Genomic DNA, 25,440 nt, shown 5'->3' with positions numbered 1-25,440 from the left:
CCAAACTGTTCACTGCCAGCAGATACAAAGCTTTAAATTAACCAACTGGGTCCAAATCAACCCATTCTGACCTCTGTGTATTAAAGAAAACAACCCAATAAGATAGTCAGGTGACTTCGCAAGTACAGCTGAGGTGACCATATTGTCCCTGGAGAAATAATGATAAACACCTACATGTGCCGGAGAGGCCATCTGCTGACAGTGACCGACTGTTGCTTGCTGAGCTGGAAGTCTTGCCGCCTACTGAACACAATTAGAAACTTAAAGTTGCTGGTATGTTCAGTTTCCATCAGATTAGCTGTTCTGAGAGCAGGCAGCAGGGCAGAAATTTAACAACTCCTGCAGAAAGAGGTCACATGGGACACTGTGAGGGTGTGATGTGGGCACAGAGGTGGCCCAAAGACAAAAACAAGATTGTAAACTTGAAGGGTTGATGGGCCACCAGGTGGGCGGCCATCTGCCTCAACCGTTGGGGTAAGGGGAGAGCAGAGAGAGAAAGCAACACAACCATGAGTGAACAATTTAAAGTCTACTACATCAAGTTAATCTCGTTCTTTTGAATGGTGAGAGTGCGTAACCATTGTAACCTGGTCTTCCCCTAAGTGCTGACTCAGGCTGTTGAAAGCCTTAATGTCAATTCCAGGCTGTGTTGTGTCTAGTTCAACCTGCGGGAGTTTCTGACGGCCCTGTCTACCATGATGAAATACATTTACAGTAACTGTTGATAAGCTCATGACATCTCATCTTTACTCTCTGTACTATACAGTAATGAGCCAACTCATCCAACAGCCAAGACGTCTGTCACAGATGATGAGCTCGAAGAGATCTGAACTGTCTCAAAAACAACTGTCAGCTTCCAAACGCTGAGTCGGTGACTGATTGATGAGTAACACAAATGTCTGCTTCACTGTATGTCATGTTTCACTGATATAAGAGAAAAAGCTTTAGCTATGAGAGATAAGAACTCTCGGTCTGCTTCGATTTCTACGAGGTACAAAAGTGCTACGAAATCACAAAAACATTAACTTAAAAAAAAAAATTGCTTGTTGTAGTTCTTTTTGGAGAAGTTATCTGACCGTTTCCGATTATTCTATGAACACGCAAGGTTTAAAATGTATCTCTGTCTTCTAGTTATACTTGTAAAAGTTGAATGTTTGTTTGTTTATCTTGACTGACTTTATTTTGTTAAAACACTTTTAGCTCGCTCAAGGGAATGCAGAGTCAGTGTGTTCATCCGTTCACTATGCGTGTGTGAAATATTACAAAAACTATCATATGGATTGGAAAGAAATTCTGCATGGACATTGACGGTAATTTGGGGTGTGCTCCAAAACCCATCAGGTCCAGTGTAGACTGTTCTGGTTGGGCATCATTTTTATTGGTCCATGAAACACAGTGAATGCCAGCAAACACATCTGACATGGTTTATCATCATTAAATCAAATTAAAAGCTGCTTACATGTCTTTGCCAAGAGTTACTGCACGAGTTTTAAAGGAATAGTATCAGGATGATTGTGATGAATTATAGCTGCATGAATTGTAACTAACAGAAAACTGCTCATGTAGTTGATGAACATGACATTTGCACTTTCAACTGAAGGACCTGTGTGTGCTCATGACAGCATTTTCCTGATGTATAAATGGGTTTTTAAAGCAGAATTTATGACAGGGTAACAGCTAAAGTTCAAAAGTTAAAGCTAATACAGGTCTTTATTCATGAAGCTAATTGCATGAACACCAAGTTAGGTAGGTAGGTAGGTAGGTAGGTAGGTAGTTACTTTATTAATTCCCAAGGGGAAATTTATTTCGCTACAGCAGCATACAGGAAGCAATACGAGTTCTCTTTTTGTTTGTTCAGTTTGTGGGTGTGTAAGTAGAACAATTTAATAGGGCTGGATATAATAGCCATAACAGCTTTTGTCAATGTGGAATCTTGATGGACCAGATTCCTCCGCATGGCTTTAATTTCCTTGTTGTGTAACATATCAGTTAAATCTGATTACCAACACTGAGGAAAGAGGGATGAAGTGCAAAAGAAACAGTTTAAACTGCACCAAACTGAAAACAGTATAGAATAAAGAGTGGTCACCGTACCTTATTCAAAATATACTAAACAAAACAATCACAAAATCCACAGAATTATTGTGTGTACTAACTCAGGCGTAAACATCTCAACAACTATTTGAATTAGGCGGCAATGTATCGAGATGGCTGCGGTGAGCTGCTGGTTACACGGCGCCACAAGCAAATTAAGATTATATGTTGAAATCTTTTGATACAGCTTCTTCATTAGATCTGCATTTCAGCTTATCCAGTACTTTGGTTCATGGCCAAATACTTATAAAACCGATGACATCAGACTTAGCTGTACTTTGTGCTGATTAACCAATTTGAGCATGTTAACGTAAGTTCTTGTATGGTGGACTGCAAGAGCTGCAAGAGCTGCAAGAGCTGCAAGAGCTGCCCGCGTGGCTCTGCCCTCTTTCTTAGCAACTGGCTGCTTTAAAGGACTCAGGAAACGTCTTAACCAATAACAAAAACGACATGCCATTTGGATTTCTCTTCACTACTGAGCCCGGCATTAACTGTTATTGGTTAGGGAGTGAGGATTTTTTTTGTTTTTCCTCCTCACACTGATCCTGTCAACAGTATTTTGGTAGGTTGTGAGGTGCAATCAATGATTGAACCAACCAACAAGCCAACCAACCAACCAACCACTCAATCAATCATCTGCAAACTTACGAGTGTAATGAAATCCGAGGTCTACTTTTGTTTTCTCCTCAACTCTTCAAGGGTGAAAAGTCCTGTGTTTGTTACATCGAACCACCTAGCATCCTCCTTATGGGGACTTTACCACGTTTTCAAATGATCTCCCTCACATGACTTCCTTCTTCAACCTGGGTCATACATGAGTGTTTGTTTCAGGTGTAGGTAAAGCAAAAGGTGTCACTAACACAATACTCTCCATTAGTTGAACAATCTCAACCACGCTTGAAGGTTACCTCACTTTTATACAACTAAATGTGTCCCATTCCACTGTATTAAATACAAGCTGATTTTCATGGCCTCTTTATTTGATATTGACACCTGACAGACAGGAGAAACAAGTCAAAGCTCCTTGAACTTAAACAAACAGGGAAAATGGAATTTACATGGTTCATCTTAGACAAGTAAAAAGGCAAATATGACTCCTGGCTTTAACCCTTGTGTTGTCCTCACATTTCCTTGACACCCAGCGCCCTCGGGTCAAACTGTCCATCGCCATCTCTTATTGTCTGTACACTCAGCACCCTCGGGTCAACCCGCGCAGCGTGATCTCATATTGACATTCAGATTCAGATTCAGATCCACATTTCACTTTATTGTCATTGCACAGATTACAAGTACTGCTACACACATACAATATAACCATTATGGACAGTATGTACACTGGGAGGCTGTAGCTCACTCGGTAGAGTGGGTTGCACACTAATCATAGGGTTGGCGGTTCAATCCCAGCCCCTCCTGTCCACATGCCTAAGTGTCCTTGAGCAAGACACTGAACCCTAAAATTGCTCCCGATGATGGTGTGTTGTAAAAGTCGCTTTGGGTACAAAGCATCAGCTACATGAAATGTAACATACCATATTGTCTACACACCCGGTGTCCTCTGGGTCAAACCGTCCAGCGTTATCTCATATCGTATGTACACGCAGAGTCCTCAGGTCAAACTGTCCCGCGCCATCTACGGGCTCAACGTGCGCACGCGGGACAGCAGGCGACCGCGCAGCCTTTGCAGATGTATTTCTTACACGCGTAGCACACTGTGTGAGTTTTACTGTCCTTCTTCGGCGGGCAGATCTGACACCTCTTCCTCTTACTCGCCCCGAGAGCCGGCGCGCTGTTTGGGGCCGACGCGAGGGCGGGCTGATCCTCGGGCGCGTCGCAAGACCTGGACCTCTGAACGGCCTTCACGAGCGACGCGGCGGCTTCCGTGCGAGGGAGACGTTCCCTTCTTTCGATGAACGGGGTTACGAGCGCCTTGCCCAGCTGCTCCAGGAACACCCTCCTGTTGTTCTTTTTACCAAGCATCCAGGTAGGGTTAAGCTCTCTCCATATCACAAACGCGTTGTAGGAGGACACGTCGATGATGTTGTGGAATACGACCAGGGGCCAGCGAGCGGTCATCCGTCTGCAACTGTACGTCCCTATCACCTTGTCCAGGTTGTCCACACCTCCTTTGTGGCAGTTGTAGTCTAGGATGATGGCAGGCTTCCTGTCGTCGCGATCGCTGACAGCGGCCTCTGTGTGGCGCGTGCTCATGAGTAGCACGTTCTTGTTCTTCTTTGGGAAGTAGGACACCAGAGCGGTCGTGGGCGTGAATGCGAACTTTGACGAGAACACCCGTCTGTCCTTTGGCGTAAGCAGCGCAGGCGGAAGCTCGGGTTTGTTCTTGCGCACCGTGCCGACCATGGTGACGTTCCTCTTCAGGAGCTCTCGTCCGAGTTCGTAAGAAGTGAAGAAGTTGTCGCAGGTCACGTTGCGACCGCCGAGACCCTCCGTCACGTCGAGCACGACTCGCATCCCCTGGTTCTTCTCCGAGCCGCCGCTGCGAGGCTTCCCGGTGTGGACTTGCATCTTCCAAGCGTAGCTGGATCTGGCGTCGCAAGCCACCCACGACTTGATCCCGTATTTCGCAGGCTTGCTGGGCATGTACTGACGGAACGGACAACGACCTTTGGAGAGGGGAGAAGACATTTGGTTGTGTCATGATTTTTTTTATTTTGTAACATTTCTTTAATTATTTAATTTTCTAATTTATTAATTGTTTTATTTTTTTTTCTCTAGCGAGTAGAGCGAGAGGAAAGCTGGCAATCGCACGGTTAGGTTATTTTTTGTAAAAAAAAAAACTGTAAACAACGAGACACAGCAAAAAAACAATGTAGAAACCCCACCTCCGAATGGCACCAGTTGCTCATCCACGGTCACTTCGGGCCCTGGGTTGTAGAGGAGCGGCAGTCGCTCCGCCCACGTGTCCCAGACCTCTCGTACGGCTGCCAGTTTGTCCGCAGCGCGTCTGGCGGGTCTCGTCTCGCGGTCGTCGAACCGTAAAAATCTCGAGTAAGTGTGATAGACTTTGAGTGGCATAGTGGCACGGAAAATAACCCTTCCGCTCTCCGCGTCCCACAGACTGGCCGCGGTCTCGCCTCGGGACCGGTAGACGCCGGCTAGGATGAGCAGCCCTATGTATGCGCGCAGATCGGTCTCCTTCATCGCTTTCCAGCCCTCTCCGTACCTTCTGAAACCCTGAAGATTGGTCATCTCCAGGATGATCTTTTCTATCGCCGGGGTGATAAACAGGGAGAAGGTAGAGGCTATGTCGCGAGCGTGCGACGCCGCGTACGCGGTGGGACCTGGCTCCGCCTCGGTCCCCTCCGGCTGTCCTCCGGCTCTACTTGGCCCTCTTGCGTACGACGCTGACGACCATGTTATTTTTCCGTTTTTGGAGAGGAGAGTTTCACCCGGGGGAATTTCCTGTTCTTCGTCTTCCGAGGCGGACTCGTCGTGGTCCGGATTGTACTCTTCCCCGTCTTCTTCCTCAGACACGTCCTCCGCTTCGTCTTCGTAATCTTGCTGCACGTCCGACATGAGCTGTTGCACGACCTGTTCGGCTGTGAAACGCGCAGCCATGGCTTCGAGGTGTAGGACAGATTCGGGCTAGATTAATATGTTACGTTTGCTCGTACGCAAACTAGACAAAAACGTGGACCGGGTCGAGATTTTCCACAGGCAATCGAGTCCATCTCTCTGCTTTTTTTGTTTGCCTGCGGGAGACCCGAGGACGAGGGGCGTACTAGGTACGAGAGGACGAGGGGCGTACTCGGTACGAGAGGACGAGGGCGTACTCGGTACGAGAGGACGAGGGCGTACTCGGTACGAGAGGACGAGGGCGTACTCGGTACGAGAGGACGAGGGCGTACTCGGTACGAGAGGACGAGGGGCGTACTCGGTACGAGAGGACGAGGGCGTACTCGGTACGAGAGGACGAGGGGTGTGTGTGTGTGTGGGGGAGACGCGAGGATGAGGAGTATGCGTGGCACGCGAGTCCTGTTTTTTTGTTGTTTTTTTTTTTTACAAATTGTACAACCGTCAGGCCTCTATTACCAATTGTTCATTTTTATCACAGGTGACTCACTCAGAAAAACATGTCCATTGTGCAATCGTAGACATTTCTTAGTCCCAGTCCTCCACCCGGTGCCAAGAGAGCGTACGAAGGGTAAAACGCTCCTGCCACGACCACTCCCAGCGACGCCAAGCCTGCTGTTTTACACCAGTCTGCATTTCTCCTGCCTTGTTCTTCGCTCTTCCTCCTGCCTCCTCTTCTCCCTCCTCTCCTCGAGTCTCCTCTGGGCTTTGCGGTACATCCGACTGGTGTAGTGTTTTCCTCCGTTGAATTTCACCGTGCCTTCTGTCTTGCGTAGAAGCTCCTCGACCCAGATCCTGCTCGGCCGGCCTCCGGTCGTTGACTAGCGAATGCTTCCTCCGCACCCGTTGATCAGCTTTTGTAGATGTTTGCTCTCCGCCACGTATTCCTCCACAGATTTATCCAGCAGCAGGTCAGCGTGTGTAAACAGCACGAGGATGTAGGTGTCGGCATCCGGTCCAAAGTTGTCCTGGATCCACTTCACCGCGTCCCGCTCCTCCTGCGTGAACCTCGACTTGAGAGCGATCGCCAACAGGAAAACGTGGGGCCCCGGGACGGACTGCTCCACGCACGTCCCGATGCTGACTTTCACTTGCTGTTGGGTTTTGTTGGAGTCAAACAGCCCCGGAGAGTCGACGACGACCAGTTTCCTGTCGCCGTATTTCACTTGTTGTTTTTGGCATTCTTTAGTCACAGATTGAGGTGACGTGTCCTCTTTGAAGGCATCAACGTGGCCCAGGATGGTGTTTCCTGACGAACTCTTGCCCGATCCGATTTTCCAAATAAAACGACTCGCAGCTCCTTCAGATACGTGGACCCTGTGCAGGATAAATAATTAAAAAAAAAAAACACAAACTAAACAACGACAACATTTGTTTCACTAAATCAAGTGCTCGTTCTTTGTGCAACGGTGTGCATTCTCAAGTTATTACTATCCTCAATACAACACTACAATAATATAGAAGCTATAAAGCCAGAAGCAGCTCTACATACGTGACTTTGTATTCCCAACCGTCGGCAGTACCGCAGGGGAGAACATCGGTTGTGTTGGTGTACTCGCGAATGGACCAACTCATTTTCAGAATTACAAACGCTTCTTTGTCTACATTTAGAGTCCTATGAGGGGCTTTTCGCATTCACTCTGCTCTCCTGACAAACCTGCTGACTCGATGATGGTTTGCTTATTTTGTATGTGTTTTTGGTAACACTTACCTTTGTGTTTCTTTTGGCAGTGGCACGTTTGTCCGCTTACCAATATCACCAACAGGAACAGTCCCCGCGGAAGACCGATTGTTTCCTCGTAACATCTCTGTGACTGTTGGAAACATTCCACAAAAAAGACAAGATTAAGAACAGGTAGCGCATAAACAATATGGTTACAACAGACATTACACAATAAATGTAATCAGTCACAATGGAATTGGACACGTTTATATGTCGCAAAAAAAGGAGGCCTGGGTCACAGAGACCCGAGGACGTCCTGTGAGGACCGGAGGCTCCGCGTGAGGCCTGCTGCCCCCGCTGGGACTCTCAGGCTTATCGTGTCACTACAAGCTCACAGGAAGGACAAGTGACCTTACAGGATGTCTTTATTTAGTGCAACATTATCTTATTTATTGAAATATTTATTTGTTTCCTTCCATGGGGTTTTTTACGTTTTGAATGTCTGAAAGAGTATTTATCCTGACTTTGATGCTTAATGTATTAAATTATTTACTGAAATATATTGAAACATATGTTGAATCACTTTGATCAGTTTCTTGTCAATTTTGTGCACATTTGCAAAAAAAAAAAAAAAAAAAGAAGAAATAGTTTGGTGCCTGTGGTGCTATGAAAATATGGAGTGAAAATCATTTTGCAAAGAAAAACAAGTACCCGGGTCTCTGTGACCCCGAGGACAACACGAGTGATCACGATCTCGCCGCTGTTACCTGTGGACCCGGGTCACAGAGACCCCGAGGACAACACAAGGGTTAAAAGGTTGTCTTTGAACCAAACAACAACAAAAAAGCACAGAACAACCCTTTGGGAAAGGTGCAACTGAATTGTAAACAGATGAAAAGAGGCTCCGTCATGTACATCACTTGACATGCAGTGCCTTATATTATAGAAAAAATGCTGCATTTTTGTGGCCTTGTTATTCTTACCCGCTCTGCAGTTTGGCCTTCTGCATCTTGATTGAAGTCAGACATGGATTCCTTTTGGTAAAGATGTCAAATGCTTTACATGTCACAGACATAACCACAGTAATATTTGGTCAAATGCCCATATGTGCAGCTGAATTAAAGGTGAGGTGAACTGGATCAGGCTTGCAAACCAGCTCACTCTCCGAAGTCATTATTCAACAGGTGTCTCTCCTCTCTCTTCATCAGGCCTTCCTCACAAAGCGTCCACTCTTCCTCATGTCCCCCCCTCCTCTGTAAGTCCTGACCGACTGGCTGGTGGCCCTCCAGGGTCCCTGACACACCTGGGAACTGAGGAGGAAGTACAGGTAATTTAAAGGGAGATAGTACAATCTCACAGGTTCTACTAGAAAGAGTGAAGAGTGAGACATCCACTGCACCATATAACTTTAGTTCATATTGCATCATTTTTTCTGCAATCAACCATTGATCCACACACACACACACACACACACACACACACACACACACACACACACACACACACACACACACACACACACACGGAGGCACGCACGCGCGCGCGCACCTTGAGCGCAGCAGAGGTCCAGCTGCTCGTTTGCGAGGTTTGGCGCTATGCCTCCGGTAATGCATCCAACCGCAGACCAGTTCGTGCGCGATCATCACGTACAACAAGAAGATAAGCACGGCGGGATCCATTCAGCCGCACGCGCCGCTGGATGAGACGCGGTAGGCTCGGCGCCGACACAAAAGGATCCAGATGAGGAAGGACAGCACCGCGCTGCAGGTTTCTGGTCTTGTGCAGGATTGAAGATGACTGACGGTGATGAGGAGGAGAGGGCGTCGTGCACAAGTTGCCCAGCGTCCACTCCAACTTCAGGCACTCAAGTCGCCAGACACAAACTGCTGCCGCTGCGGTGGTCGCTCTCACGCCACCCATGACAACACAGCATCCTCCACGATCATCAGGTCATCCGAATGAAGCGCTCTCTCCGTCTCACTGATAACAGAAGAGAGTCACGGTGACAACAGCAGAGAGAGGGGACATCGGAGGATGTTGCCGTAGAGACTCGACCGTTGCTAAGGGCAGGATGTCGTCATCCCCCTCTTCCCAATGATTAACAAGGCATTTGAGCAGATCGAAGTGGAGCTACCAATAAAGAGCACGCATGGATGTGTCCTCCCGCATGGTAACTTCAGGGGTACCATTCATCCTCTGACACAGGACATTGATTTTTGTATATTTTGTATCAATATATTTGATCAGCTGATAAATATTCAATCCAAAATGTGTAACATGCATGCTCTTTGCAGTTTATCAATTGATGTCAATCTTAATGATAGTGAAAACTAAGAAAGTCTTTACATTTAAGAAGAAAGGCTGAAAAAATATGTGTTCTTTATAACAGTCGATTATCCGTTTTCATCGTATTAATTGACACTGATAAATATAATTTCTTCACAAATTTTAAGCAAACACAATCATTTTAATTTGATCCACCCATAAACAAAAAATATGATTTGTGAAAGTTTCTAACATGATGATAGATAAGTACTTAACACTCCTGTTGTCCTTGGATCAAAATGACCCGCAGCTGTGTTCAACCAAGTTCTATTTTATTTTCATATTTTTTGGGATCATTGGTGACAAGGAGGCTGTGAGGGTTTCTTTAAAGAATGATCACCAATGATCCCAAAAAATATAAAAATATAGAAATAAAATGGAACTTGGTTGAACACAGCTGCGGGTCATTTTGACCCGAGGACAACACGAGGGTTAAGGGAAAATATTGAAAATATAGACCTTCTAGAGAGTGTGGATGTTTTCTGATTTTGAGAAATGATGATCAGGTAACTAGTTTTCACTTTCAGAGGGGGAAAAAACATACTAACACCACTGTTTCAAAGCTCAACTTTATTTATTTTAACATCAGAGCTCAATGATTTGATTTGTCAGCACAGTAAATCCTCCAACACAAATACTACACCTGTCTGAAATCTTTTTCCAGACAGCAGGATTACAAATCAGCTTCCTTTCTGCCAAAAGTCCTAACTAGTCTCTTTGCAGTCATCCTTTTGTTTCTCCTTTCTCTTTAAAGGAGCACTCCATAACTTCCTGTTATGCTGTGGGACTTTTGTGAGACAGATTGGGCCTGGAGACCGTTAGTCCCTCCGTGAACCAAGGTCTACTTCCATAATGCAACTTGTGTCTGTTATTAATGGATCCCACTAGCCTTCTTGACCTCAGTTCAGCCGTGTAACATGTGATGAATTATTGAGCGAGTTATTTACTCTCTACAACTAGTATATTCATTCACACGTGTAAAATTGGAGGATTGCCCCTTTAAGCTATGGGTGGAAAGCTGAGTCCCTCGAGACTTCCACCAGATCTGAGGCAGCGTCACCAGTTGGGCCTTCAACTGTGAGTCAGTATGTGGGCTTGTATTTAGTGTGTGTGTGTGTGTGTGTGTGTGTGTGTGTGTGTGTGTGTGTGTGTGTGTGTGTGTGTGTGTGTGTGTGTGTGTGTGTGTGTGTGTGTGTGTGTGTGTGTGTGTGTTTGTGTGTGTCCTGTAAGGGCGACACAAGCAGTTCTTCTGCTGTAGTATCATGAAGCCACCTTAAAGTGGCAGGACTACAGGACCCATCAGCTCACGCCATCTCCCTCTCTCTGACGTCAGCATAGACCTGCACAGACAAACAAAGAAGTCTTTCGCTCTGTGAGCGCAACATTAATCTTTCCATAAAGGGGTCGAGGAAGATGAACTACTTTAAACTTTGCAGTAAAGAGTGACGGTATTTCTGTTGTGGTTTTCTTAAAGGTGCTGCAAAAACATTTTAAGAAATTAAAACATAAAATAATAAATAAATAAGTTCTCACATTTGTTCAAAAAAATGAAAGTGAATTTAAAGCTTTAGACAAAAATTTAAATATTCCCTTTAAAAGTAAATCCAATAAGTATCCCCATTTACAACCAAGGAAGCTGTGTCAAGGGGGGGTGTTTTTAAATTCCATGTGCAAATGGCCAATGTCCCCATAGCCCAGAACCAGTTCCCATAGCCCAGAGCCAATCTCCAAATGTAGTTCGTTTTATTAAAAAAAAAAAATCCATGCAGGCTGTACAGTTTTTCCCCAGCAGGTGACACCGAAGCTCCGTTCTACCGATCAAGCCCCTCACTGAAATGTGAAAAAGCTCCAGATGCCGAACCCACTAAGAATCAACACTTCTATTTGCAGTTTCAGAGGCTTTTAGCTCATTGACTAAAGGAAGACAGCCTAATAATAATTGACATTCAACAGGTGAAGACAGACAGGACTTCACTTGGCACCATGATGATGCTTTGTCTCTTCTGGATGTCGAAGTAATGTAGGTATTAGGTATTTTTGAAGTCTACTTTCTGCCCTCTTGTGGTCAAACACGTATTTCTGCAGGTCTACCACTGTTTTTTTTTTTCTAACAATACTAGTCGAGGACATGTGTGTCTCCACAACAAATGAAATCAAAAAATAAAACATGTTATGCACTTACTCAAACAGATTTTATTCTGTATACTCAGGGACATCATTGAAGGCAGCTGTCATTGGATGGTTTTGCGCAGGTGGAACTGTCACATAGTTTTGCTGAAATAAACACATCATTAATTATTAATGAGACAGAGTGAAGAGAAGATGACGTTGTGAGCTTTATTAAAGAGGTTTGAACGTCAGATGAACTCACTGTAAGGTCGGAGTCATATGTTTCATATATTTCGTTATTGAAACACTCTTCGGCTGAGATAGATGATGATGAAGGACCACTTCTCTGTTTGGTTCGCAGGTTGTGAACCAGGACGGCGATCAATGTACCGATCAGCAGCAGCACCACGATCACCAACGCTGCTGCGTTCCCTCCGTTGTCTCGCTTTGGTGAGGCTGCAGAGAGACGGAAACCAATTAGTGTCCGGTTCTATTGAAGACTGTGATGGAGTACAAAAAGTAGTCCATATTTGTACTAGCTTGTGGAAAAATTGATTGACTTTTTAATTCATGAGAGTTTGACACTTTTGAGTGGGAGTCTATTGGTTTCTTGGAGGCAGCCCCTAGTGTCCCTCGGTGGTATTGCATTGTAAAACACTTTCTCTTTGACTTCACTTTTCAGACGAGGAGACTACGTCCATTTTTATTTCTTTACAGTCTATGAGCTGCGTGTGAAAAATAAAGGGAGCTGTGCCACGATAGCAATCTATAGCAAATAGCACAAGTTAACAAGGTGATCCATATACTGTGGTAAAATAACAGAATAATTATGAACATTTTATAATCACATTTTAATTTTTGGATTAATCAAAAATGGATGAGAATGTTATATTTAAAATTAGTACTATAACAACCTGACCTCATTAGTGAACAGTGTCATCCTACAGCATAAAATAAAAGCAGTGCCGTTTGGGTGAGTGGTGACTTAAAATCTAAATTATTCAGAAGAAAGCAGTTTTAAAACAGAAAACAATCAGTCTGAATGAAAAACATGCAAAACCACAGGTGTGTGATATTTGGAATAGAAATCGGGATTTGCACTCTTACTTGTCTCTGAATCTGTGACTTGGTTCGCGCAGTTGATCCCTACGGTGTACTCGATGTCATCCAGAGCTACAACACCCGATGCACCTTTGATTCCTTCAAACACAATCTGTTTACAGCAAACACAAGACGGCAGCAGAGACAGTCGTCAGTCTCCTCACAAACGTAGATGTAAGACATTTGTATACACTTACACACAGAAGACAGAAGAACTCTGTAAGTACGCGGATCACACAGCGTGTTTGGTGGTAAGTATGAGTCTGACCTGGTATTCCTCAGTAGATGTGATGTTGACATCAAAGCGTTTCCACGGCGCCCCCAGCTCACTCAGCACCAGCAGCTGATGGAGGCGACCTTCAGACAGCCTCCCTACATTCAGCCGGCAGTCCGCTGCAGACGTTCAAAAGAAGACCGAATATCAAAAGGGAAATTTACCATACGCGAAGATGAATTTGGCTCTGAAGTGCATTTACAGCATTTATCCTTACATGACTGGGGCTTGTAGGCCCAGAATTTCAGACAGGTGCCCTTGGTCGGGGGCAGGTGAGGGCTCAGCAGGTGAGCTTTTTGATTAGCTGCCGTTCGATTGCTGCTTGGCAAGAACAGGAAGTGACCTGTAAGGAAAGAAAAGGAAAGTTGTAATTTTGATAAGAAGCAAAAAAAACATGATCGCATGTAACGTTAGCCACAAAGTAGCTCTGTCCCTGCGAGTGTGTCTCTCGGGTAAACCTTTTTCCGTGCCCAGGGTGTGGTCCTCAGGCGGGATGGAGTAATGCTGCTCCGCCTCCTGGCTCGTCAGCTCCCAGTCCAGTGTGTCTACTGTGACGTTTTGAGTGTTGCTCCAGATGCACTTCCCTCTCTCCAGACTGCACCTGGAACCTGCGATATTTTACAGAATAAAAATGGGACGCTAAAACAAAGCAAATACAACTTTGTAATATTGTTTATATTGACATATCAAGTGTACTGGTACAGCTTTGTCTTTCTTTAAAATAATGTGAAATAATATCTCTATACATTTCTTTATTTAGTCTTTGATCTGATGGTATCTGACGTGAGTAATTAAGTGTATATTCAAAACCTTTGGTCTTTGTGATCATTATTATATTTGCTGACTATTTTATGGCATTTAATACATGCGTTGATAATCAGTGTTTAAATGACTCTAAGAGTAAAACGAATAATATATATATATAGTTGTCTGACTTATAATGAGCCACCAAGACTATTCAAACATGTCATCATAAATATAGATTAGTCCCCCAAAACACAAGAACAACAGCGCCTACATTTCCCACAATGCAACTCAGTAGGGCTTTTAGGCCCTCCCTGCCTGGTAAATATTCATATTGCTTTCAAATTCCAGTTTTTAGAAATCTCCCTCCAGAGCTTCAGGAGTGCAGTAAGGGGAGCTCAAAAGCCTTTTAAGGAGGCGCTTAACACAAAACAAATACTTTTGTGGCTGTAATAGTGCCTTTGCAAACTTGAGTAAGATGAATAAACGAAACAATAGTATGAACATACACTTTAGTCTGAAGGTTTGCTGTGTTTCTCCTTAATTTTGCTGCTCAACACAAACCTCGATCTTCACATGGGTGAGCTGAGAGGACGATGTCATCGACTGCATTGTAACTGTTCTTGCCTCCGGCTCCGACCACCTCGAACTCCAGCTGCAGAACAAAATTAACATCAGTTGCATTTAAACAGCAAACACGACATCCTTCATATTAAGGTTTCCAAATTACACGTCCCTGTAGCTGCTTGGTTAAATTCTGCTGGAGAGTCTCTGGATTCTAATGATTTGGGTTATTTTGAATACATAAAATGAATTGCATCGTGGGTCTATAATTGTTTGAGCAGCCACACTGTACCTGCCAGTCCACAAAAGCACTCGTGATGTTGCCGTTGCCATGGCGCCAGACATCTCTTTGATTCAGACTGTTAGAGAAGATCTTCACCCTCTCTCCCTTCACTGGCTTCATATACACAGTAAGAGAACCTGAAAGGTACACACAGTTAAATCGTGAAGTATTTTAACAGTTTTGTGTGTGTGTTTTGTACGTGAAGGTGCCTCACCAGGATTCTCTCCTCCCATGTGATACCAGAAGTGGACACACTCGGTCTTGGAGGTTCCTTGGCGAACAGGGGAGGTGAGGACTGCGGTGGCACCCGAGGGAAGGATGGCTGCATCGGTGTTAACCATCATGTAGAAACCTGGACACAGATCAGACACAGGATCATCACAACTCGTTGTTTCTCCGTTTCTTTTGCATGTATATTAAAATAATGCTGTCACATAATAGGACTTTGTTACCCAGCCCACTCTCCAGAGTGTGGTCAGTTTTGGGTCCAGTCAGGCTGGTGCTGAATCCGCTGCGGTGGAGCCAGTGGACTTTACCAGAGCTTCTGTACCCACAAAGCTGGCCTTCAAACGAACACATCCTTGGGATGGTGCAGGGACCGTCCAAAAACGCCACATCATCAATAGCCACCTGCCCATCAAAGCCAGAGCGAACTGCTTCAAAGATCAGCTGTTGGTGAGACAAAGGACGGAGAGGGTGGGTGGGAAAGGAAGGAAGATTACACATTTTATTCTTGCCGTTGAAGCTGCAGTGACGCGTTATTTTACCACAAGGGGTCAGAGTTTCTCAAACACCTCAAATGACTGATTCAAATATCTTCTTTGTTTATTAACTTCACTGATGCTGAATGCAGCTGGGTCCACACCTGAAATCTTGTGTGCTGCTGCGGTACTGGACTGTGGGCTTCGTGCCACATGTTGTCATGAGCTCCACTGCGGGTCCAGAGCACCGCCTCATAACCGTTCAAATCTGCCAGCTTCACGTTCAGAGCACCTGGAGGGGATCAGGAGGTGGAAGAAAAGGGGGGGAAGCATGTGTAAAATAGCATAGAAATAATCAAAATTCTCTAATAAATTCAAGCTTTTATCAGGAAAGGAGGTGATTTTCATTCTCAACACATTTGACATTTTTAATCTGCTCAGTGCAAACAAGATTACCTGCGTTTGGCCCATAGAGTTTGAAGAAGAAGGACAGGCAGTAATCTGTGGAACCTGGCAACTGTGGAAATGAAATTAAGCGTCCAAACGCACCACGCAGAGACGGACTCCACATGTCCACAACAAGGCTTCTGCCTGGACATCAACAGAGAGATGGGACAGGAAGTTAAGTGAGTTTCAACAGCACTGTCATCATATGGCACTTTTGAAGGGTCATTCAATTAATATTCATTACTTTCAAGGAGACTATAGCATTGAAGGGCAAATAATCAAAATGCAAAGTAGAAATAAAGATGGAATTAATATTAATTTACAGAATTCAGCACTACTGTTGCCGTGTTTTTGGTCCATTGTCACTCATTTACAGCTGGAACAAGAATAACACCCCAAATGTCAGATATAAAAAATAAATAAAAAGCTCCTAATTTTCAGATTTTTCGGCCAAAGATAAAACTAGGATCACAACACATAATGTTCATTATTGGTAAGTGCAGAACAGCGATGTGCGATTTGAGACAACACCATACTGATGAAATTCACTCTCTACACAAGTACGTGGACTAACATGCAGGTGTACAAATGGAAGTACGCAAATAGAGACGCAGCAGCTGTCCCCTTTGTGTTTAAATGAGCGTACCTATTCCGATGGTGTGGTCCATCCCACTGAGCTCCTTCCAGTCAAAGTTGTCACTGTTGTCCTGATACCATCCACACAGCCCATCTTCAAAGTTACATGACAGCCCTGGCCCAGGAAAAAGTATTGAGACATTTCTATGTAAAATATGAAACGATGCAGTATACGACGTGTATTATTGGTGTGTACCATAAATAGTCGTGGAAGTTACCTGTTGGAGAAGATGGGAGGTAGTCAGCATGGCAGCTGGTGAAGCGAACGTTTTTCACTTTAATCTTGGCACACGCACAAAGTTTCAGAGCACGAGCTTCAAATGCCAGCTGATGAAGATGAAACAAGGAAAACGAAGAAACAACTTCAGCAGTGAAGTGGATTTTTAACCTGTTGCACAAGACCCAACTGTTTGACTGCTTTCAAACAGCTGAAGATACCAAACAAAACATAAATATATGCTTGTTTGTAATTGTGTGTCATCATGTTCGTTTCTATAATCTCTTATTTTTACGAGTTACCACACATATTTTCTAAGGTTGCCATCTTATTTTTTTTATTTTTTTTTATAGTCAAACAGATGAAAGAATACTCTCCTGTATGTCAGCTGGAATATTTCTGGTACCAGAAGGTTAGAAAAGACTTACAGGAAGTGGTAAACCGACAACCAGAATGTTTTTTCATTTCGAACTTGTATTTTGGTGGCTCACATCTGCCATCATTAACATTTTGATGTGACAAACATGAGGTCACAGTAACCTTTAACCACCAAAATCCAATCAGTCCATCTTTGAGTTCAAGTGTACATTTGCACCAAGTTTGAAGAAATTAATTTTGATGTGATTGAGTTTAAAAGGATGGCACAGATGTTAAGTCACTGTAACTTTGACCTTTGACCCCAAAATCTAAACAGGTCATTGTTGAGTCCAAGTGAACTTTTGTACCAAATTGGAAGGAACTCCATAAAGGCATTCCTGAGATACCATGTTCACAAGAATGGGATGGCCGGACAACCTGAAAACACAGCGCCTCCAACAGGGGCTGCTGCCGGTGTGGATGAATGAAAATGATGATTATATGAGCAGAAATTAGTGAAGCCCAAAGAAAAAACTGACCTGGAAGCGATGTTTCCTGACTCCAATAAGTATTTCGACGTGTTGCCACGCTCCCTCCTCTTTTCCTGTCTTCCCAGCAAACTCCCACAGCTTAGGCCCCATCCCGAGCAAGCTGTCGATCACCCGAACAGACAGCTCACCTGCAGCACAAACATGTAAACGTGTCATATGTGAAGAACTGTTGTGTCCTGGAAGAAGGTAGAATTCAGAAATTGAAGATGATAAGTTACCGATGTGTTCGGGATTCCCAGTTAGTGCGAAATCAAAACTCAAGTTACAGGCTGGACCGGCGGGGCCCAGGAGGGGGGTCCGTGTCTGGGCTTCAGTCAGCTGCTGGCCGGGGGCCTCAGCTACATACAGGTACTCCTCTACGAAAATGGAAATGGACAAATGTTAAAGTATTTTGTTTCAGACCGGAGATGTTGTTAAATCAAGAGCTGAGAAAAGTGTTTGTACCTTTGCTTGTGGAATTTTCATGCAGCACCCAACCTTGACTCCCAACGCTGGAGTCAGTCCAGCCTGAGCTGCCCTCAGTGTAAGAGAAGTCCCCTGCAACAATTAGTCATACAGACGTCACACTCAACATAACACGATACACTTTCAGTGTACAAGATATGAGTCATAAACACAAGGGACGCCCCATGCATATTTTGGTCCCTAAGAAACAAAAAATAAATGATCATACATAAATAAATAATACAGAAAAGTATTCTACTGAGTTTCCTTTTAAATATAAGTATCAAAACTGTCCAAAATGTAGAGTATAATTTAACAGTTTTATATGAGTACACAATTTGAAATATATTATGCTCCTCTCAAAAAGTAGGTTTTCATTGAATGTGGCGATTATTTATTTATTTTTTATTTGACATCCCCATGATTAAAGTCTAAAAAGTGACTCTCCTTCTGACAACAGTATTTTAAAATGTTCACACTGAAGTGCCCCCTGCTGGCCCTATAAGCATCTTCACTTTTTCTTTAGTTGACCCTGATAAAAAAAACAAAAACATTGCTGAGTCAACAGGATGAAGAAACTCACCACATTTGGCTTCATCCTCTGCTCCTGCACAGTCAGCATGAAAGTCACACATCTTATCCGGTTCAGCACACGGGTCTTCCGGGGATTTAGGGTATTTTGCCAAAGAATTATTTGCTATTGAAGAGGAGAGTGTGAGACAGATTCATCATTCCTTACATATGTGGGATCACATATATTTTTGTCAAAGTTAAGACAGTTAAAAATCGTACTTGCTGATTCGCGGCACCCAGGAGACAACACAATGTTGTCAATAGCGATGCCTCCATATTTTAAATTTCTGATTGCTGCCATTATCACGATCTATAGGGAGACAAGATTCAGAGCTGAGTAGATAAGAAGCAAATTATTTTTACATGTCAGCTGCAATCATTGTAAATGACATCTGAACACAAAAGAGACTAAAACCTCCAAATTAGAGGTTCGCTATAGATTTAGTTGAAAACAAAAATACTACTTTAAATTATAAATTGAATTAATAACTGAATATATCTGAAACTTGAAGACCCCAAACTGTAGGAACATTGTAATTTTGTCATCATGAGATATTTGATGTGTTTTGTCTTCTATACAAAGCTGCAGTACTTGTTATAGGTAATTGCAAAAAAGGTTGTTGTACAAACTCTTATATGACGATGCATGTACATGTTGGTTCTTATAAAAGAAAGAATCTTTATGATATATAACATTAATGATATATTTATTAGACATTTGAATTGTTAAATGTCAGAATTGATCTGGAACATTTTGTATCAGTCAGGCTTTACTATTACATGATTGTGAGAATTGTTATGTCTGTTTGTGTACATTAACTTCCACACATTTACGTAGAAAATTTAAATTAACAATTGTTTTGAAATGTATTTTTATTCATGAATCGTTAGCATCAATATATCTGTTTTAAAGATGTTTTAGGCGACATCTAGCATCCTTAGCAGTAAACTCTCCTGTGAGAAGGACTCACCTGGAAGGTGGAGTTGGTGACAATGTCCACCTCTGCCTTCACCCAGAGATCCCCCAGCGAGCCGCCCCTCTCCCACACCGGGTAGATGTAACGATCTGCCACCAACACCGTCAAACCGCCGGACCTCGGTCCAAACTGGTGAGTGTACATCACCATCTGCGGCAGGCAGATACAGGAAATTGCCAAGTTGCCAAGTTATTTTCTTTTGTAAAAAAATGCTTTCCACATTAAAACAATTGTTTTTGAAGAGTATCAGTAAGTGAATTTCTCTGCAAGTGAATTTCTGTGAACCTGCCATGTAGGAGTAAAATTAAAAACCTCTCTGATTGAGGAGGGAGCCAGATTGGGGCTCACCTTGCAAGGATTTGAACTATTGGTGGGTTGAAGAGACTGACTTTGGAAAGCAGCCCAGTCATCTAAGAAAACACCATCAGGTACAGTGACATATAGGAAGTGACCTGCAATGATGATAATAATAATATTATCATTACTACTTTTTATTTATGTAGTTTTCATTAAAAAAAAAAAAAGACACCTAATATACTTCCAATGAAAAGAGTAATGCTGAAAACATTCAACAGTGAAAATATACAAGATGATACCTGATACACTGTTGGTGGACTGATCTCTGCCAGGGCCCTTCATCGGATCTGAGGTGGAGATGTCCCTCTGAGTCGTCCTGACCCACTTCAGTCTGGAGATTGACCTCAGGTCCCAGCTACACAGGCCCTCCTCAAAGTCACAGCGCTGGTACTCTCCTGCAGACACAACACACACACACACACACACACACACACACACACACACACACACACACACACACACACACACACACACACACACACACACACACACACACACACACACACACACACACACACACACACACACACACACACACACACACACACAGGTCACACAAATTAAGGACTGTGGCCCCATGACAACTGCTGAGGAAGACAATGATATGCAATTGAAAGCTTGAGGAAGTTAGAAAGTGCATATCTTTTTTTTTTCACACTCAACACATATGACTAGATTTTGTAAAGTAATTTGGATCAATTTAAATAGTGTTTATGTCATGGAAATGCTTTGAAGCGGTTAAGGACAAGTATGTTCACGTAGAGGAGACTCCGCCGTTTAAAGGGTCAGTTCACTAAAACCATTCATTGAGCTGCAGATATGTTTGGTTCTATGTTCCTGCTTTTTAAGATACCTGGGTCTGAAACTTCTGCCTCTACAAAAATTCAAAGGAAGCTGCTGGAATTTCATTTGTGGTGCTAAAACCTTGAACTTTTTATTTTATTTTATTTTTTTTTTAAACTAAACAATAATATCTTTACATAACATCCAGTTTTTGTCTGAATAATCTCTGGAACTATATTTGTATTAGAAAATATCTGCAGATTTGGTTGAGCCTGTTGTCCACAATAAGTCTTGTTTAAGTTAGTTTTTATTGAATGAGTCATACATCTCTGAACATATTCCTATATATTACTGTAATGTGGTGTCAGAGGGATCCACATCAGATCTGATTCCTCACCACAGTTCTGTTCATCAGTCCCATCGCCGCAGTCATCGGTGCCGTCACAGACCTGCCGCAGCTCCACACAGCCCTCGTGGTTACACTTCTGCATCCCTGCTGGACAGCCTGTCCCATTGACTGGTGGTGCTGGTGATGCAATAATAAAAAATTAAAAAAATTAAAAAAAATAATAATCACTATTATGATAATCAAAATAACAATGTAGAAATGCATTTTAAATTGATTAATTTATCACAGCTAATTGTTTTTGTTACACTCAAAACTCCATAGAGGGCAGGGATGGCAGATGTCCAGGATGTTTTGAGGGACTCACAGGGCAGAGCACAGTTTAGAAACTCCAGCTGGTCTATGGCCACATCTCCTCTTCTTCCAATTATTCGCTGCGAGTGAAGACGGATCCGAAAGGTCGAGTTAATATGTCCCAGGAAGATGGTGGCCTCCCTCCAGCCGCGGTTACTGTAGGCCTCAGGACGCCACACGACAGCCTCTTCAGAGTCCTGGTGCAGGATGGACGCCCACAAAGGTGCAGAGCCCAGACCTGTGAAACCTTTAGTGAATGGAACAAATAGTTTAATAGCAGGGCAGCTGCAGGGAAAATGAAATGCTATCTCAGTGTATACAATTAGAACAGCTAATATTATACTGTAACGTAGATGTATGAGCTGCAGAGTCCTTACCTGAGTCCCACAGGAAGTATCGGAGACGGACACGACATGTTGATGAGGACTTTTTGATCTCTGGAGAGGTTAAAACTGCTGTGAGGTGAGACTCTCGTGTCACTGCAGTCACTCCCATGAACCCCCCTGTGTGGTGGCAAATATCACACGTTACATTTGAAGTTATTAAAACTGCAGTTTAGTGCAGTTTTATCTTTGCCTGATAACCAGACTAAATTGTTATTCTTACTGAACAAACTGGAAATGTGAGTGGAAATTCAATTATTACAATAACAACACATGACATTATTTTTCTGGTAATTGGACTTTCACAAGTTGTAAAGCTGTACTAATGAATGAGATTATTACCTGCAGTCTTTTGTTTGTAATGACATAATCATCTGTAGCTCTGCAGACATTTTAGCCTGTTTTAGCTCATTGTTTTGGTGAGCTACCTGACCAGCACCAACAGGTGAGAACTCATTAGGACAGTGTTGTGTTTTATAGCTTGTTAGCATACAGTGGCCTCTTTATGCAGAAATAATAATAATTATAATAAAAAAAACCTTGTTTCTAGAGCACTTTTCTAAACTGATGGAGCAACATTATCATTCATGTTTGTTTTTCTCTGCAACTAATGAATTCAGGTTCAACATTCACCCTTCTTTTAGCTCTGTTTTTGGTCTCTACCAACTCTAAATAAGCATTTGGCTCTTCAGCTGCTAAATGCACCACTATGCTCACCAGCTAGTCGCCGACTTTGTCAGTCTGTTGTTTGGTGTCGACCAGAAAGTGAACTGTGGGTTTTTAAAGCTGTCTTACCACTAGTACTAGTACTGCTGAATCAAGACTGCAGGGTGCAGACCGGAGACCAAACCAATGAGTTAAAATACACTAAGCCTGTAGAGCAAAGTGAGAAAGGTCTATGTGCTTGTAAGTAGGAGCGAGCAACCTTTTCACAATTGATGAATTGCTAATATAAAGATACTGATTTCAGCAGCTTTAAATACAAATATTAATATAAAATGTTTAAAGAAAACCCAAAATGTGAGCTGGTTCGTCAATGTGCCTCCCATTCTACTTTTAGAAATACTGTTGACAACCTGCTCTCTGAGAGCAGAGTGCGCTGTATATTAGTACTGTGAGGTCTTTAAAATAACAATGGAGTTTGGTCATTAAGGGCTTTATATGTATGGAAAGAAGGATTTTAAATAATATTCTTGATTTCACAGGTAGCCAATAAGATAAACAATTCATATTGTGATAAAGCCAACTTACTGACATACCGTTACAATAGATCTGTAACTTATGCACAGCAACATCAACCATGGCAGACTGGCTACTTATTTTGTTGCACAATATGTTCTTTAAATCAATAATTTAAAAAAAATGTCATACTTTTGTCATATCATCAAGAAAATGATTAAAGCAGAAATGCTATTGTGATTTTAGTTTAGGGCTGTATCGCCCACCCTTACCCTGCTGAATATACTGTATAACATGAGAGGAAAAAAGACCACCTCCTGTACCTGTAGCTGTGCCGGTGGTGTAGTCAGAGGAAGGCCCACTGTCAGGCAGCATCACCCCTCTCTGAAGTCTCTCCCATCTGTACGCTGCATTGAGCGACTGGTCAATCCATCCACACATTCCTGCGTCCTCAAAGTCACACTCAAAACCTTTTCCTCTGTAGCCTTCAGAGGGGTAAAACAAGTGATATCAGACTGGATGTATAACCAAAACACTAGTATGCAGATCCAATCAGGGAAGGTTTTACTTACTAATTCCTAAACATATTCCCTGACCTTCTTTGTTCTGTACTAATGATACCAGTATTAGTCCGTTTTTTACTAACAGCAAAAAGTAACACTTAAGTTGGTAATAACAAACAAGCAAATTATTTTTTTTGAATTAATGAGTGATCCAAGTTACATTTCAATGTGGCATCTGATGCTATATTTAAATGACACGTTCAAACTTACCACAGTCTTGCTCATCACTGCAGTCATCTTTACAGTCACACACAAAGTCACATTTCCTCTCAGGAGTCAGACATGGTTGAGCACAAGAACCAGCAGCTGGGTAATAACATAAAACAATCACAGGGTTCACTTAATCACAGCCTGGATGGGTCGTTTCAAAGGAAAGTTTAAACATCTTCAAACTCTATCTGCTAATCAAGGCTGTGTGATGTGGTCAAAAATCCCAGCAGAAGCAAGTGAGGGGACCTTGAGTGGAGTTGTATTCAAAGTCAAAAATAAACTATCAAATTTCATTTAATCCAATGTTTAAACTTAAGATCTTCAAGTTGACTTATACAACAACCAGTATAAAAACTTTGAATATTTTCCATCGAAAGAGAGTGGAGTGAAATTACTCAGCAGGACCTCACAGGTTATTCTACCGAGATAATTCACATATTCTATTCTGTTGCTTCTGGCTGTGTAAAATCCCACAGATGACTCAGCCCCACACCCGCTTATCAGGAATCATTAGTCAGAGATTTACAACCCGACTAATGCCGGCAGGCTCAAAGGTCACAGAGAAGTAATTCAGGTTAATGCCAGCGGAAAGCCATCCGTCCAACCAAAGTTCTCCGATTGAAAGTTTGTGCTTTAATGACCTAACGGCCGGAAGTTAGGCATTACAACAGCCACAGGACTTTTGAGTCCGGATGCCCAGAGTGCATCATCCTCCCTCTGTAAAAAATCTGACCAGACTTCATTACAGCTGAAAGATTTTCTGTAAATATTTCTTAACAAAAAGGTCGAAATGCTGACTCTACAGTGCAAGAGTGGAAAATACAAAAGGAGTTATGCATTTATCTGTACACTTGTTTGAAGTTGGCTTAAATGGAGTCAAATCCATTAATATAATCTGTCAACAAAATACCAGTGTGGATATCAAATTGTAAAACAAAACTACTGTATTGCCAAATTCCCGGAAATAAAATAAAGAAGACTGAAAGACTGAGATGAAGCTGAACTGCAGAAAACACGTTCAACTACTTGGGGCAAGAATGTCAAAGCTGATTCTTGACTTTGGAAAATTGTTTCAGTGCAACTTAGAATAAAAAAAAGTTTAAATGTTTAGAAAAAGGTGGTAAGACCTTTTGGTTTTTGTCTAATTATGTAACTTTTGTGGCTTTTTTGAGATCTAAAGCCAACTAACCTTTCAGAACATTACTTCTCTCTGTGAATTACATCATACCACAGGTTTAGAATGACCAGTAGCATCATTTCTGGAATAGAAATCTTATTAAATACTGGCTGAATGTGCTCTTACCAAACTGCAGAGCGAACAGCAGAACGAGGGATGAGCTCCTTAGACGTATCATCTTCTTTATTCCTCTTCCACCAGATCAGTCTGCAGGTCTGAACACAACCTGGATGTACTGTGCAAGTTGACTCTGCCCTCGTCTCTGTTTCTCAGATAACAGCCGGACTTTAAAATCACCCAGCATGCAACTGCAGCAAAAAACTATAAAACAATTTTCCACAGGAGACATCCATAAATTGTGCAATGACTTGTGTCGACAGTTGGTGAGAGACATGTAGAGCAAGTCAGATGCAAACTGTGATAAAATTGACACAAAA

At 42.8% G+C, this 25,440-nt stretch overlaps 2 protein-coding genes and 1 pseudogene across 2 annotated transcripts; all 3 read right to left on the bottom strand.

Moving 5' to 3' along the window:
• Positions 1–3,344: 3,344 nt before the first annotated feature.
• LOC138624952 (piggyBac transposable element-derived protein 4-like) lies at positions 3,345–5,692 on the bottom strand. Its single transcript, XM_069705553.1, has 2 exons — positions 4,935–5,692; positions 3,345–4,715 (listed from the first exon to the last, which is right to left on the bottom strand). Exons 1-2 carry the CDS (start codon positions 5,668–5,670, stop codon positions 3,733–3,735), a joined length of 1,719 nt encoding a protein of 572 aa, XP_069561654.1. The 5' UTR covers positions 5,671–5,692; the 3' UTR covers positions 3,345–3,732.
• A 266-nt stretch (positions 5,693–5,958) lies between these two features.
• Positions 5,959–9,485, bottom strand: LOC138624960 (GTPase IMAP family member 9-like; annotated as a pseudogene).
• A 779-nt stretch (positions 9,486–10,264) lies between these two features.
• Positions 10,265–25,181, bottom strand: mamdc4 (MAM domain containing 4). Its single transcript, XM_069706719.1, has 29 exons — positions 25,130–25,181; positions 23,827–23,922; positions 23,377–23,538; positions 21,869–21,994; positions 21,505–21,738; positions 21,189–21,317; positions 20,248–20,403; positions 20,000–20,103; positions 19,646–19,801; positions 18,894–18,984; positions 18,685–18,798; positions 18,102–18,194; positions 17,876–18,013; positions 17,646–17,785; positions 16,751–16,859; positions 16,543–16,647; positions 15,906–16,040; positions 15,614–15,741; positions 15,201–15,417; positions 14,963–15,100; positions 14,758–14,885; positions 14,466–14,556; positions 13,616–13,765; positions 13,375–13,500; positions 13,152–13,276; positions 12,890–12,995; positions 12,045–12,238; positions 11,856–11,947; positions 10,265–11,013 (listed from the first exon to the last, which is right to left on the bottom strand). Exons 1-28 carry the CDS (start codon positions 25,179–25,181, stop codon positions 11,867–11,869), a joined length of 3,624 nt encoding a protein of 1,207 aa, XP_069562820.1. The 3' UTR covers positions 10,265–11,013; positions 11,856–11,866.
• Positions 25,182–25,440: the final 259 nt, after the last annotated feature.

Source organism: Brachyistius frenatus, unplaced genomic scaffold (genome assembly GCF_029030835.1).
Source record: "Brachyistius frenatus isolate BFR_SWC_R1_liver_20210118 unplaced genomic scaffold, ASM2903083v1 Contig_3, whole genome shotgun sequence".
Lineage (NCBI taxonomy): Eukaryota > Metazoa > Chordata > Actinopteri > Embiotocidae > Brachyistius > Brachyistius frenatus.
Note: the sequence above shows the minus strand (reverse complement) of the source record. Positions and strands in the feature narration are given on the sequence as shown.

What these genes read in the sequence shown, in the direction of transcription:
- mamdc4 (XM_069706719.1), bottom strand. Translation starts at nt 25,181, where the DNA reads ATGATACGTCTAAGGAGCTCATCCCTCGTTCTGCTGTTCGCTCTGCAG. An exon ending in TGGGTGCCGCGAATCAGCAA is followed by an intron (nt 18,799 to 18,893) that starts GTACGATTTTTA and finishes CCTCTTCAATAG; the next exon opens with CAAATAATTCTTTGGCAAAA. An exon ending in CATGGGAGGAGAGAATCCTG is followed by an intron (nt 14,886 to 14,962) that starts GTGAGGCACCTT and finishes TGTACCTTTCAG; the next exon opens with GTTCTCTTACTGTGTATATG.
- LOC138624952 (XM_069705553.1), bottom strand. Translation starts at nt 5,670, where the DNA reads ATGGCTGCGCGTTTCACAGCCGAACAGGTCGTGCAACAGCTCATGTCG. An exon ending in GCAACTGGTGCCATTCGGAG is followed by an intron (nt 4,716 to 4,934) that starts GTGGGGTTTCTA and finishes CCCTCTCCAAAG; the next exon opens with GTCGTTGTCCGTTCCGTCAG.